The 16,829-nt window shown below is 38.6% G+C and overlaps 1 protein-coding gene across 4 annotated transcripts in view; it reads right to left on the bottom strand.

The window, feature by feature from the left end:
- TLK1 (tousled like kinase 1) overlaps nt 1-16,829 on the bottom strand; it is an 89,668-nt gene that overhangs the window by 40,413 nt on the left and 32,426 nt on the right. For all 4 annotated transcript variants that reach the window (XM_013171504.3, XM_066999492.1, XM_066999490.1 and 1 more), the window contains exon 2: nt 744-862. In XM_013171504.3, the coding sequence (XP_013026958.1) occupies nt 744-857 (114 nt within the window). In that variant the 5' untranslated portion in view covers nt 858-862. The remainder of the gene's footprint in view (nt 1-743; nt 863-16,829) is intronic.

Here is a 16,829-nt window from a genome sequence, read left to right as displayed (position 1 = left end):
GTCATCAGGGTCAGATAATGACCCAAAATGGAGTAACCCTGTTTAGGCAACAGTATTGCAGAAAACAGTCTTGGAAATTGAAGTAAACTTGAATAGGATTTGTTATAAAGACAAATTTGTTTTGCAGATGTGTTAACTGAAGGGTAATATATGACATCTGGAAGGTAATTAAGCCATACTATTTAATGTTCATAAGGTTTTCACTGAAGTGTTGTATCTTGGTTTTAACATAAATGGACAGATTGCAAGAAGTGTACAATAAAAGTACATAAAATTGATATAAATGTCTGGAAAAGCTGAAGGAATAGGGCTTTGCTAATCTACATATATATCAGTCTAGAAACAAGTTTAATTTTGGAACCAGAGGTCACGCAAGACTCTGTGAGTCCATTTCAAGCAAAACAGTTAAGTAGTTGGCCATCTGCAAAAGAGACAGCTCCATTTAAATATTGGGAAAAACTTCCACCTCTGATCACAGGTACACTAGAACAAAACCATGAAAAAGCCTGAATAACTCCATTCTTTGGTGTTTTTAAGAACAATTCAATGTTCATATGGTCATAGATCATTTCAGGATAAACAATCCTATCCCAAACCAAAATAACCAACTAACAATGATTTTTCTGAGATCCTACTCCATCCCATTACTTTTACAAGTAAATAGCATGGGCAATATAGAAGTGAGACACTATAATATATTAATTCAAAGACAGAAGATCTGAGTAACTGCTCTTAGAACTTACTTTAGCTCCAACACTGCAACTTCCAGTACTCCCAGTGCTGCCACTTACTACTCCTGTGAATCTTGCCTCTAACAGTTCTTGTCTTCTTGGGTCCAGGCTATGAAGCTCATCCATTGCTCCTAAAAATAAAATAAAATAAATCATTATATTCCCTAAAAAACTTGCTTGCAGTGAAGTATTTTACAAAAAAGCCAAAAATGTCACTGGTCTATGCAAAGATAGGATTTATGCCACCAACTTGTCAATGTTTCACCATCTGTTACTTAGTAACAAATTAACTCAATGAATTCTAGAAATTTTGGGTAAACTTCCATGTATCAGAATACCCTTGTCAATTTTGGTGAAAACTAAAATCTGTTAGAGGCGTGTAAGAGTCATGGAGCCTGCAGTGTGTGATACGCCAACTAGGTAACTATTTATAGCTATTAAAAAAAATAAAAAAAAAACTAGCAAAAGGAGCAAAATACTTTCCAGCATAAAACCTCCCAATTCAGCAATCCCCTTGATCACTGTATCATTTAAATTGTTTAGGCTATCACAATATCAATGTCCAAGTCAAGTAAAAATCACAGGAATATGGGAAAAGGAGGACATAAACCATAGTCTGCAGCACGCACAAGGAAATGTGGTGTTATTTGGAAGGCAGACAACCAAGAAGCAGGATCAACAGTGTGGAAGGAGCCAGGAGTAAGCAAAGACCCTTGTACAGGTGGTGCCTCCTAGAGATGCTGCTAGAAGGAGGTAAAGCAGTGCTCCTGGCATCAGGAGGGGAAGGAAGATAGAGGGAAGTGGGGGAATAAAAGGAGCTTCTGATGAGCTCAGCCTACATGAGCATGTGTAGCATGAGCATGATGTGCAGCTTTCTAATTTGTATTTAAATCACTTACGACTGTTTAATCAGTCTTAAAGATCATCTAGACAAATAGCCTTCTGTATTTACACAAACTGTGTTCTTTGTTTTTGCCTTTTCAACTACTTGAACATTCAGTTTATCTTCAAATTGGAAACATTTCAGTTGCTTTATTTTAAATAAGTTCTTTAATGCCAAAGTCTTTATGAAGTATTTTAGTGACATATCCCTCTAGTACCTCACAAAATGTTGCGGCCTTATTTTTTTCAACTAAAATACAACTTACCAACTTTGTGCTTTTCAATCCCGCAGGACAACACGCATTGTCAGAAAAGTAGTTCAAAAAGGACTGAAAGTAATAACCATGTACATTCAAATGGCACTATTAAAAGAAGGTTTTGGCATTCTCTTTTCATGGAAACTACAAATTTCATAAATTCTACTGCTGCTAACAAGATAAACAAAACTCATAGTTTTAAAAATATACTCACAGACTTCTTGAACTAGCTTCATTCCTACCTCTGAAAGCCAATTCACCAACTCAAAGCTCAAGCACTTAATTGAGGCATATTTATAATGATGCTAAATGATAGACTGGCATTGCTACCAACTGCTGCCACTCAAACATCCACTATCTTCCAAAAAAACTAAACCAAAACAAACAAACCAAAAAACAACCCTCAAAGTTTACCTAAACGATCACAGTTTAAAAAACTACTAAAAAACTACTTTTCTTTATTTCTTGTAATCACTACAAGATTTTGCAAAGCTTCTTTTAGTCATTTTAAAAAACAAAAAATAACCAACACTACCCAGTTGCTGTATATTTTGGTAGGGTGGGGGGTGGGTTCTTCTGCAGTAATTTGTCTTTCAGAACCCTACACAGCCTCTAGTATAAAAGTCCTAGTATAATGTCCTGTAAAGGACTTTTGTTTGCCAGAACTCTTCTGAGATGTCAAAATTTCTCTGATAACTTCTTTAGCAATTGGTTATGTCAGAAGTCAAAATCATAAACTCAGAGAAATTACAAATTTTTGCATGGCATTCAGTATCCTCAGTCATATCGTATTTCTACCTTACCAAAACAGAGACATAAGAAATCAGTGGATTCTCCACAGTAGTTTGAATTTTTCAAAACTAGTGACCAGAAAATAATTAAGTGCAACAACACCTGTACACCAGGCCGCAAATGCCCAAATATATGAATACTTACAAATATATGATAGTTTGACCAAACGTTTGCTCGCACCTCAGTATAAATGACATTTTAGGAGAAAGTTTAGCAGGAAGTTTCTGCTGTAAGTCTTAGCCTACTACAAACTGGATCTTTTGGGACACACGCATACTATGATCTCTACCTTGAGCACCACTAGACTACAGAGCAGAGCTGCAGACTGGAACACAAAGGCCTGACAGATCAGACAAGTTTCTTTCCCACTAAATATGGAATCAAGTTCCAAGCCTCAATCTTTACCTTCGACTCCCTTATTACCCTGAATGGACGCTTGTTATCTGGCAATCAATTACAGCTTCCAGATGAAGAAAGATCAACAGCTTCACACATTGTCAGCCTTCTACAATGAAGATAAAGTTCATTATGCAGAAGCCAGATTCTTCTGAGAACAACCCTCAAGATTAGATTGAGGCCCCCTCCCCTGAATTCAAGGCTGGCACAAACCACCTTTCACTTAAGTGAAAGGCATACTGGTTTGGTCTGGTTTCTTCAGCAGACTTATATGCATATAGCTTTTAATTCCAAAACAAAATACTTCAGCAGGGAGACTTATCTATTGAAGAGAAGACGACAGTTCAACAATAGCCCAAATGTAAATCGAATTTCCTAATGTACTCCCCGTAGACACTCAGGTATTATGGTAATACGCATGGCATGAGATTCATGTCCAACATTTTTTTCGGAACACTTCACATTAACATTGATTATATTACCACCACGTATTCTCTTCACTGACAGTAGCATGCTTTAGATCTAACTAATATCCAGCTAAAAGAGAGTGGGGAAAAAAAAAAAGAAATGGTACACATTTCAAATGGTAAGAAAAGCAGCCTGGAAAACTTTTTTTTTTTTACATAGAAGTTCCAGTAAAAGTACCAAACAATCTCTGAAACTAGAAACATCAAGATTTAGCATGGTAACTGCACTGCAATGTAATTCTTAAAGTCTTTAAGTAACTTTATTTCAATTTGGAATATCCTAGAATATATTTATCCCACTGTGTTGATGCTCTAATAATTTAACTTCTTAACAACTGAGCATGACACCGTGTCGTACACATGCACTGGCAGATAAAACGAAAGCTTTACAGATTTTTAAATTCTTGCAGTCTCATAAAAATGCTACACAACTGATTTTCTTGAAAATCTTACCAACATGAAGATGCATCTCATCTCTGCATCCACATGTACTTCCTTTTGAACTATGCTTTGGTCTTATTTGGGAAACAAAAACAAACAAAAGCAACAAAATATATACTCAGCTTCTTTCTTCTCTCTCGTCCTTCTGAAATTCTTGGCCTTCCTTACCGCAGAACCAGCCAGAAAGGACTTTTTCATTCTCCAGGAAAATAAGGTAATCAAGCTAACATTCTGCCTCCAAGAAAATGAAGTATTTGGTACAGTGACAACTAATAGTCACGTTGATCCAGTTCTCTTCTTCTAAATAGTAAAACTTTCTATTTATTACAGCTTATACTTTATTTATGGCTCAGCAATAAAGCAACTCAGAACAAGCAGTCAGTGAAGGAGCATGCCTTTAAATTATAACTCTAAGCATGTGAAAAAGCAAGGCAAATCAACATACAGTAAAAACATCACACTGTATGGACTGAATGCAAGTTTCCTAATTTTTAGGTTAGGAAAATATCTGTTCCATTTAAAATAGAACATTTAGGCTGTGGAATTGAGAAATGATTTAAAAAAAAAAAAAAAAGTTGACCTGTGCTGCTAAATCTTTCTTCGACAGCATGTTTTAGGGAATCACAGAAAACAGCATTGGAGACAGCCTTGAAAACTACTAATGTGTTAAGAAAACAAGTTGAGGTGCTAGTATGATGGCATCAAGCCAACCAGCAGTAATTTGATAAGGGAGAATTAAATTCCAAGATAGCAGCACAAACACAGCCCACCCTCAGTAGAAGGCTTTGAAGTGCATCACCATCCAGGGTGAGCTACAACCCCAAGGCCACAGGCATTCAGTACTAGCGCCTCTGGAGTCAAAAAGGTCCCATCCAACCTAAACCAGCAGTCAATGGGACAGCAGAATACAATCTGAGATTTAAAACAGAAAAATCTCAAACTACACATACCTCCTAACAATAGTTACATATCCAAAATCTATAGGACATTATTTTGTAAGAGCTGCAAGCCTAGGGTCTTAGTAAACACTTAGTAAACACTTAACAAAAACAGCCACAGATCAGCCATGACAAAGCATAACCTGGAAATTTAGAAATCCATATAATTGCTGGCTTTCCAATCAAGAGGATTAACTTTTTTATAGGAGACCATAAATATTGGGTAGATTATACTATAACTTCCACAAAGGCGACTTGAAAAAGTAGAGTACTACATTCAAGCTACAATGAAGATTTTCAAGTCAAATGGTAGCAGTAGAAACAGTAGAATAGGGAAAAAAATACATCCTGATGTTCAAGTGAAACTAACCTTTTGAAAAGATTGCAAGTGATAGGAAATTCCTAATGAATACTTATCTAAACCCAGGGTCGGGAAAGAACAGAACCTACTTCATTGATCAAGAGTCATTTTAAATGTGTAGTGAAAACAACATTCCTCAGTCCCTGAGCTGGTAACATCAAAGCTCGCAATAGGGAAGAAGACCTACGATAACAGTTTTTCTTACTGAAGTTATCCTCTACCTCTGTTTACTAACAGACTTCTTACCACTGATAAGGTGCCTACGTGAACTTAAAACACTTAATATTCTTTTATTTCACAAAGCAATTCTCTTGAAATGAGAAGGACTGTGCTTTTAAAAGAGCAACCTAAATAATATACAAGATGTGACTTCAGTAAGACAACTCATCCCATACCTCAAGTTGTTTGGTATCATTCATGTCTGCTGATTTTTCCACATGGGTTCCAATGAGTAACAACCTGAACTAGATGATACCCTTACTGAATTACTTGTTTAAAATCCAGCAGCATAAAACCACGATTTTGCCTGAAAGTTACTGACTTTAAACAGTATTCTTAAAAGCACTGCTTTGCAACTGAAATGCAACTGAAATTCAAGTTAGTTTTTTGTCTCTTTTTCCTTTACAGATTTACAGTAAACTTCAAACAAACTTCAGACCTCTCTGTCGTTATAGCCTAGCCCTTCACCTAGCCAAAAGATTTTGAAACTACTCAGGTACTTTAAAATGGGGATAATGTTCAAAAGAATGCAGGCAAGTGAAATATAACTACTGCTTATGGGAGTTGTGGTTGTTGGGGGGGGGGGGTAGGAGGTGTTTTAAGAAGGGAAGGAGAACAATTTATTTAGGAAAAATGCTGCATAATTATCAGGCAGATAGATCAGACATAAAACCTGTAGGAAGTAAAAATATATATATATAACTGAAAAACTTTGGCCTTAAACAACATAAATAGAGTAAATCTAACAAATAAGAAAATAATACTCCCTATAAACATCAGAAGATAGCTGTTTTTTTGTTTGTTTTTGACAAATGTTATTTGAAAATCCACTTCCAAAGTATTTTTATAAAGACTTTTGTCTGCTGGTTACAGTTGTATGACTGTTGGATGCAATCTTGTTAAAGTACAAAGTAAAAAAAAAAAAAAAAAAAAAAAACACGTTCTTCTGATGGGGAGAGAAAGCCCCTACAATTTCTGATTTCCCATGAACTAAAGAGTTGATAAGGAAGAGCAGTTGGTTAGGGTTACATGCAGTTGGTTAGGGTTACATGCATTCTTATGTTCAAAATTAATTCTCCTGGTGCTGTAAGATCAGGAAAATATTCTGTGTCCTTCCTCTCCAAACCCCAAGATGCAATCTATTTCTTTTTCAGAGTCTTTTTTGAAGTCTGTCCCCCCCCCCCCCAATGACCATAGATCTTTTTTTTTTTTTGAATGCTATTTGGAGGTTGTTTATTTCACTTTTTCCAACAGCTCACCAGCCCAGAACTGCCGGATAGATAAGCCATTTTCTGCAAATCATTCTACAACAGAAATCAATTCTTTAACGCTAAAAAATTCTAATGATCTTTAGACTTCATCTATATGCTGCCAGTTTTTGGATTTCAATTGTCTGGCCAACAACCTGGAAAAGTGAATTAGAGAGAAATGTTCCTGAGTGAACCTCCACTAACGTCTTAAAGAAAGATTTATGAACAAACCACTTGGCCCAAATCCATCCAGATCAGCTAGGAGGCATTTGTGGGTAACAACCCAAGGATCTGTAATTCTTCCCACCTTTCAGCTAGGTACCGTATTCTAAGGATCCCTTGGCTGTTAATGTGTCTCATCAGATGGCTGTACGCAGCTGAGGCAGAGATGGATTTAAAAGTTGCTTATCAAAGCCTTCATTTTGGCTATGAACCAACAATACACACTCATGCATGTGGGCACATGCCACAAGGATGGAAACTCAGAACGGCTCACGCAAAGCTCAGGGAATGATTCATACAACAAAATGGACAATAACTCCCCAAGGGTCTATTCTGCTGTCAATGGGGCTGAACTGGTCACGTAACTATGTCCAAGGCAAGCCAGTGACAGACATCTCCTTTCTAAGTCCCTCTGGTTCTATCCCCTGCGAGTACTACCGAATTGCCCAAAAGCCATACATGACTCAAGAGCAACACACTGGCCTCCTGAAGCAACCGAAAGCTCTTATTTCTGAGTGACAGCATCTTGGCTACATACTGCATAAAAGCAATTGGTCTTTCCTTCAGCGCCACGGGCAACAAATCTATTGCACCAGTGTAAGCACAACATGTGCAGCACAGTACCTATTAAAGATAAGCACTAATGTAGGCAACAGAAATACTTATGCTGATGGGTTTGAAAGCTACCAAAGCTTTTTTGCAATATTCACTTGAAACAACAGCATGCCACATCTCATTCCAATCCTGTTCATTATTCAGAAGACAAGATTCAACATTTAATTTGACACAAGTCCTTACAATAGATAAGTTTTTAGCCAGACTTTTTTTATGCTACCTTTTCTTGCAGGAATTTGTCACAGAACATTTTTTTTTTCCACTTTGCCCCTGAAATTACTTTATCATTATTTTTGCATTTTTTTTCCCCATCTTAATGATAGGAGTTGACAAGTATAGAATAATTTGTAAAGATAAGATACAACATAGAACATTCAACATTGCACCTACCCAACCATTTCCCAAGCTTCTAATACAACTCCACTTGCATCATGTACAGGAAGCGTTAGCATAGCAAATAATGCTATGAGCAACAGAACCACGACAAGGTCCTTCCTGAGTCTGTTGAATAAAGTTTAACTTAATGAACAAAAGGAAAAGGACAACTGAAATAACATACGGTGTACTACTAATATCTTGAAATCTTTTACCTTGGAATGGTCAGCCCAAAACAGCAGTAAGGAGGCTACCTTTTGAAAACAGGTATCACCATATTTTGCCCTCTCCTCTACAGTACTTAACTAGAGAAAAACTGAATTCAACAGATCAGTTCATGGGCATAGTAACAGAAATACCTGCTATGCCCAAAGAGCAGGACACTCCACTTGGACAAAGAACTCCCCGAGTCCAAGATCCTTCTCCATGTCCAGTAATATCTTCTAGACTTAAAAACAATATCGAGTTAGGGAAAAGCTGAGCGTACATCCTGTGTTGAAATCCCAAACTGTACGATCTTTCCCTATCTTGAACACCCTCCTGTATCAATCAAACAAAACAGGCACTATATAATAATATACTCCACAGAAAAGTATTATCAGTGAATAACAACCCTTTTGGATATGTCCTATTTTAAAAGACTTATTCTGAACTCATACAACTAAGAGCTTAAATAGTAAAACATCTGCTAAAAACAGATTTCCTGTGTTGTTGGCTACAGTACTGTATGCAGAAAGAGACTGACAAAGAACTCAGCACTCTGAACATCTACAAACTAGGTTGGTGATATCCTGAATATGTTCTTTACAGAGAATAATATCTATTATTTTGAAACTTGTTGCTATTTAATGTTGAGTGCTGTATTTTGCCATATTTTTTAAAATCCAGATTACTCACCTGCAATTGTTCTTTGGATTACTTTTGATTACCAAAAGTGATCAAAGAGCAGGTTCTGATTCGACAGGATGAGTGATGGCTTTTGAACACCACCAACTTCTACCATTTAATAGTGAACTGCCAGAGCCAGTGTATATCAAAGAAACAAGAAGGCTTAACACAGTATTCACTGACCATTTTCTACTGGTCAAAGCTGATAACGGTGATAACTGAAAGCAAGTTAACTGACTAGTTCACTCCCGCTGTCCAAACTACTACTCTAAGCATTTAGCCCATTTAGAACAAATGCATGTGTTATGCAGTATCTGTACATCTTCAATAAAGCTCTTCTTTAATGACAACATCTGATTTGAACATCTGCTACAGTGACAGAATAATCAGAAGTACAAAGCACTCATTTAAAGTGCTTTTAATAAAGTTTTGTTCAAGACAACTGTTTGGGCTGGCAGCAGCTGGGTAGCCAACTAGCACATCCTCCTGGCATTTCTGGTCATCTCTCACCACTATAATAATCTGTGACTGCATGATCATGATACTACACTTTCTAAAGTCTCCTTTAAAGCCTTAAGCGATCATCTCTAGGTTCCAGGCAACTTCCTCTTGGAAATGGAAGACTTCACTGTAAGGTCAAAAGCAGTAACTTTCCTTTAATCTTTAGAGTTAATGACAACATTTTGGTTAAGGAAAAAAATGCATTGAAGATATTGTTTCCATGGCTGTATTCTATCAAGTTAGAGGAAAGACTAGAAGAAAATATGACAGCACCACTTAGGGTTTGTTGTATTTGTTGTTCTTGTTGTTTAAGTCTTCTGGAGATGCTTGGTGAATCAAAAAGTTAAAAAGTCCACATACTGTCCCACAGGACAATAGAACAGTGTTGGTATATTGCACTGTAGTATGTAAGTACACCAGTAAAGAAATAAACAATACACAGAGAAGTTTATGCATACTATTCCCCTATAAGTTAGGAAAAGCCTATTTGCATTTTACAGAAAGAGACTAAGGTTTTGGCCAAAGTTATGATAAGACATCTGTGGCAGAAACACTAAAAGACTATTTCTAGGTAGCACACATCTGCCTTGAACACAACATTATGTCAAGAGAAAGAAAAAACAATACTGCCTGGGCCAAACACATGCAGGTGACATGCTGTCTGCCTGTCTCTACCAGCTCCCTTCTCATCTCTGTGAAGTGGAATCTGCAGCAATTACTGCTATTCCCAGACAGCGCTATAAAGGGTATCCAGACAGAAAGACAGAAGCAGTATTTGCCCTCTTCAGCTTCATTCACAGCAAAAAACAGATGCTCCCTGTCCCCTTTGGGGAACAGGCAGCAGGCAGGGAGAAGCAAGCTGCAAGTTTATGGGTCACTTGTTGGTAACACTGACTAACAGGTCACAGGATAACACGAGTTTTGTGATACACCAAAAAAGCGCATCACACTTTCAACAAAAGCTTGCTTCTTTCCATCCCCCTCTATTTCTATGCTGAAAAGCACTAAAAGCCCGGAGCAGTCATGAAGAAGAAACATCTACCTAGAGAAATTCTAGAAAGTACAGCACATTTCATTTGCTGCATTCAGTTATAAGGAAACAAACCAGGAGCCCTAAATGCTCGAGCCCACGAAATGGCTGTTCTGCAAGAATTTAAAATGGCACAGGCCTTTTGTACATATCAAAAATAAACAGCAGCTTCTGCTATCTAAGGAAGGAGTGGAAAGGAAGTTAAAAGCAGAGGTCACCTACCAAGCAGGAAGGGAGAGCAGTGCCCCTCCCCGCAGCGTTTTTCTGCTTCTCTCGCTCACTCCACAGAAAAAGTGAGCCATGAAGGAACAAACAAACCATCCACCTTTTCCCCAAATAAATTTGTCTGGAAGTTATCTATAGCGTAAAAAGGTGGCCATAAAAAACAATTTCATAGAATCTCGTACTTCCCAGTTTCAACACAAGTCAGCTGCTATTTGAAAGCTGTATCTGTGGCAATAGGAGTGTGTTTCAGTTGTTAATTCCCCAAACTTCCTAATCGCCTTACTTCCACAGCTCCTACTGCCACTTCTGCCCCTGTGATCTCCAAGACCTCTACGGTGCAGACACCCCACCTCCCCTCGCTGCTCCCACCTGCACCGCTCCAGGCAAGCCTCACGCTGCTAGTGAGAAATCAAACAACAAGTCCTTCCAACTACATTCATCTATTTCTTTCATAACAATGTGATCGACTAATTTCAACCCCCCATATACTTATGTAACAGGCTACAGTTTCACAGCAAACATGCAGAAAAGAAATTATCAAGCCTCTAAGATTAAAGAGGGACAGTCGACTCACCTCTGACTGTAACCACAAGCCTCATAAACCATTTTGGCTTTTCAAGAACGCTATTTTAAGAAAAATGGTCTTAACCTCACATCAACAGTGTTAATTTTTCCTTTTGAAATACCCGTACAGCACACAGCACATAAAACACTAGAAACTGAAACAAATAAAATTTACATCAAGAGTTTCCACAAGCTTGGTGAGAAAACAGCACGACACCAGGCAGCTCATGCAACGGTGGCTCCGTCCCCCTGTGCTGAGTAAGGCCACACCAACTGCGTGACTGATCGCTGTTTGTCTCTTGTAGGCACCCTGTCTAGAGGCTAGGTGGTGCTCAAAGAATCAGTCAACTAGATATCGTTCCTCTTTTTTTGTTGTTCTTTTCTTTTCCTTTCCTTTCTTTTCCTTTTAATTTACTCAATCAGCAGTCTCTAACTGACAAGAGAACCCAAGCTTTGCTGAATACACCAGGAAATTCACTTCCTCAATGCCCCTTGTAAGGAGGAGTGTCTCAGAACACAGCTCCAAATAAATAAATTACATACATACACCAATACATTACTGACTACACCTACGTTTTCCTAGGACCTTGCAGCATTGCTTCCATCCTACAGAGATGAAAAAAAAAAATAAGACTAGTATGAAATCACACATGAATCAGTGAAAAATCAAGTTCAGAGCTAAAAGAAAAAATGTTTTAATTTCTAATTCAGCACCCACCCAGTTCACAGACAAAGAAACATCATATGTAATCATCTGTCAGAAATCTGGTTTTAGTCTTGCTCAGCATCATCATTAAAGAAATCTGCATTACAGCTGTTTCTCCTATCCAGTACTTTGCCTAATTTTAAACCAGCTTTCTTTTCTGCTATACTATCACTTTCATTCATTCAAGTTTTAGAACAAAGAAAGAAGGGATTCTCATTCTTTTCAGCACGGCCCTTTCCTGAGGACTGCCCATCTTGCACGTTGAATAAAGAACGGACCTCATGGAACAAAGCCTGTGATCACTTGGATTAAGTTTTGTAACATCAGTGCAGTTAAAGCCCTGAGAGCAACCAGGAATTAGAAAGAGCAGCTCTTAGTCTTCGATGTGGCAAATAAAACATACATATTCAAGACACTAGTAAAAACATGTGCAATTAACAACATCCACCATGTAGAAAGACCTGAAAACACAGCTGCACAGTACTTGTAGCACTACAGAACTAACCACACTTATTTTAAAGGATAATGTCATTACACTGGCTTCTGAGGACCACAGCAAACATAACTTAAGAACAAGTGTGACCCAAGCTCTCCTCCCCAGCCAACAAGAGAGAAAGCAGGAGTTCTCCTTCACACAGCTCAGGCAAGGGAGCACCATGAAGTTCCTCGGATGGCTGAAGTAAGCTTCCCAGAGCCTCCTGCTTACAGGTGACTTGACAGAGACAGACTAGTTTGTGCTACCAGGAGCAAATGGCTAGCAAATTGGGATGCATTTCACCCAGCATATGTTTAACCCTTCTGGTTCTACAACCCCAATGCTGGAGGTAACTAAACCCCAAGCTGATTGCATCAAGGATGCTTTAAAAACCAGAATGAATCCAGCATTAAGTCTGCAACGGACTGGGAGAGGAGGCAGGGCCATGTCAGGCGCAACCCTGCCAGCCCCAGCAGGCCAGTACCTGCATCCACAGGCACCGGGCACCCCTCACGCACCCACTCCCTCCCCTGGCGATGCAGCCTCAGAGAGGAAAAGCCTGAGGACTGAAATTTAATGAGTGAAATTCACTAACCCATCAGGAGCGAGACAGTTTCGCTGGCAGTGTTCTTGGGAGGAGGGTGGGCAAGCCAGAGGCAGTCCTCGCTGTGCCACCCGGCACCCGCGTAGCGTATGCACCAGGGGCACCACTGTGCCAAAATGCACAGGCAAATTTCTGAGTGTGGGGAGCACGTGCTGACACAAGTGACTGAGTACACTGTGCAGGTCTGGGTATAACTTAAAATAAAAATAACACAACAGTTTAGTCTCTGATGACACTAATTTAAATCCTTAACAGCTATTCACACTACATATTCTGCTAGTTACTTGAATCACTAATTCAGTCTTAGCTTACTACTTTTACATAAGATAGTTTTCTGATTACAAGCTAACATTATTAGTTGTGCTAATGATTATTTATCAAATGGGAGAATTCCTACTAGAAATGTTTTACTTTTGTCAGGAACACTCTTCCACACACCTCCGCACAACTGGATGCAGAAACCAGTAGATTCAACAACTCAATGGATGTAACAAAAAGCAATCATAATGACCTGTCTTAACTTGAAGTCTAAAAAACCACAAGGAATTTCCATTATTAAAGACTGAGATGCTAAGAGGATCAGTTATTGCCAAAAAACCACAAACCTCCATTTGGACCTCTATCCGCTATGACCTTAGAAGTGTTTCATCTTCTGCTGGGCAGCACGCCGCAGGACGCTGGGGAGAAGCTCCTGGGAGGCCCTCCCCTTGCAGCCACTTGTCCCCGAGCGTCCCCTCGGGTTGTGCCCGAGCGCTGGGCGTGCTGGTGGTGCCGCTGCTGCAGCAGCCACCTTTTCCCTTTGCAAAACAAAGTCCTTCTGGCAAAACCAGCGCAGAGGCAGCTTCTGCCCCTCAGCCATCACGTTATGGGACAAACACGAAGGCCGAGCACGCGGCTGTCAGTTCGAAGAGGAAAATTAAAGTTCACAGAAGCTGAGAGGAAGCAGAGCAGGCTGATGGCACAGGAGGTCACGCTTGTGGCCAAGTGCTGGTAAGAAAGGGAAACCAGTGGTGGGAAGGCACAGCCTCAGGGACCCAGCTGGGGAAAGTGTGTCACTCCCTGCACAGAGAGTGGGACGCGGGTGCCCCAGCAGCATGCAGGCAGATCCTGCACCTTCTGGCAGAGTCCCTGGTATTGTTGCCTCACACCCCACCTTCCTTCGGAACGATGGAACCGAAGGTGCAACAGTGATGACCACAACAACACAACAGCTGGCACAGTCCCCCTCTCCCTCTCTCTTTTTGGTATAAACAAATGAAGAACGGAGATTTAAGGAAAACACTGGGAAGGTGGTGTCAGATGCTGGCAGGGACCAGTGCCTGTTATTTGCACTTCTCTAGAACAGCAAAACAAGCAAAGGGCTCAGAGAACAGCACGCTGCGATTTAGTCAGGAGAACAAATCAGGTCAGCTTTCAATCACACGACACAAGGAAAAAAAAATCACTATTAAGGTCATTTACTGGAAACTGTTTTGTCATCACAGCTTCAATATTTCGTTCCCAAATTAAGATATATGTTGCAAGGATAACAAATGGACAGAAAAATACAATAAATATAATACTAATGCAATATACAAACAGACAATATTTTTCTTTGAGCTTGACATGTTTTTATTCCTCTGTTTGAAAGTAAACAGCAATCTGTAAAAAAACTAAAACTCAAGTACGGCAAAACTAGTACTATTAATCTAGCAACCAAATCTTGTATTATCTGCAACACTCACCAGCAGGTTCAGCAAAATGATGTATTTGAAATCATGAAACAAGTTTTGAACAAGTACATAATAAGAGACAACATGATTTTAGAACATTTTTACTAAAAAGCGACCGAAGTTTCTGAGTAAGCTTGGTGTGTTTATGAGACTGCTATGGAGAATGGAGAGTCCTAACAGTAACAGGATTCCAAATGACCAAACGGCTCATGAAGACTTCACACACATATTCTGTGTATGCAAAAAAGCAAGTGTGTGCATGCATGATGCATAAAATTGACTGTTCCTTAATATTAACCACTTGGATGCTCTGGATGTGACAGCATGTATCAAGCAAGGGCCTGAAAAAAAGTATGAATGCAGAATACAAAATATCATCTGACAAGGTAGCAAAGGTAATGGTATACTGGTGTTACCCATCTTAGGCATTATCAGCATCATAATCAGTTAATAATACCGTTTAATTAAAAAAAAGTAACGCAATCAGATTATACAAGTAGAGGTAAATCAAACACGATTTGATTTCAAACTCACAAAATAATATCCACAGAAAAAAAAAGTGCTTTTTGCATTTAATTTAAGAATTCTAAACCCGCATCTTCAGGAATTACTTCTATTGGTACCCTATATTAATGCTAAAATACAAAAATCCAACTCCTCAAGGTGGCCTTCAAAATACTAAATACAAAGGTACTATTGTAACGATTACTCCACTTTATTCAAAGTTAAATTTTGTGGATAACTTGCAAGATAACTTTTTTAATATAGTTCAGTGCCGTGAATAGACCTACTGAAACTAAAACTTAACACTAATAATCAAAAACTTTCTAAAATATCTACCAAAGACACACCAACCACTCCCCAGAATACACCCTGCTCAAGGAATAACTGACTTGCAAAAGAAACTAAAAAAAAAAAAAAAGCAAAACCCTAGTGATCAGTACTAATCAACCCATTTCAATAAAATAATCCATAACCACCAACACCAAAACTAAACCCAACAACGACTTTATGAAGATACGCACATTGCCTAGACCACCGCCATCATCACCATTATCCTCTCACTACAGTACAGGCTCTCACCTCACTGGTGAAGGGCACACACCAGGGGTAAAATGGCTGGAAAAAGAAAGTAGGACACTTTCCTGGATACACCTTAAAAAAGCAAAAGCACACAGAAGAAGAGATTCTTTCCTGAAAAAAATAATTAGACAAAATCTTGAGGAAAGCAAAGATCCATTTTAAAGCATTTTGATCTTACCTCTCCCATGAAATCTGAGTTTCTACTATCTACTGATCATCTACTTGTCCTAACCCACATCTCTTGTGAAAATACTGAGAAGACTATCCTTTTGCAGAGTTCGAATAAATACATATACTTAGCACAATCTCCTTGTTTTGAGCCTTCCAGAATGACCCACTTTGGTTTAAGCAGCATTGTTTTGATGCTCTCAACATGTTTTGCTGCGTGTTTTTTCTGTTTTTGTTCCTTTTATTGCACACATGAAGAAGGCTGAGCTGGTATTTCATCATGTTGAACTTCTCCCACTCCTTCCTGCATTTACCTTTCATGAAAGGCTAAAGCTTAGAGTTTGTTTGAATTTTCATTTGAAAAAATATATATATTTTTAAATAAACACAGAAGTGAGCAAAATTTAGGACAGAACAACTGAAATTCTTTTTCTGAAAACAAGACGGTAAAAAACAAGTATATGACTAGAAGATCAATGTGCACTGGTTATAAAGTTAATTTAAGGAATGTGCTAGCAATGACACCATGTTGTGTGACAAATGCATTACTCTATTTCCAACTGATTTAAGCACATTTTACACCACTTCATTTCCAATATATTTCCTCTTTAAAAACTGTATTTCACAACTTTTTCATGCACTACAGATACGCTTGGACTTTGTATGTTTTCTTATTCAATTAATTCTCAGTGACCAATGCACAGAAGGGATCGGATTATCAGAAGATCCAAGTCGAGATTTTATGGTCTTTGGGAATGATTTTAAACATGTCAATCACTACAGAACACAAGGTACTATAAATAAGCAATGAATCTCATTAATATATGTAGCATTTTGATACAATTATTCCAATGAAAAGTTATCCCGAAGAATGGACATCATACTGTAATACGCACAACGCTAAATGTGAAGGAAGAGGTTACTTGA

Source organism: Anser cygnoides, chromosome 6 (assembly GCF_040182565.1).
Source record: "Anser cygnoides isolate HZ-2024a breed goose chromosome 6, Taihu_goose_T2T_genome, whole genome shotgun sequence".
NCBI lineage: Eukaryota > Metazoa > Chordata > Aves > Anseriformes > Anatidae > Anser > Anser cygnoides.
This window is presented reverse-complemented; position numbering and strand designations above follow the sequence as displayed.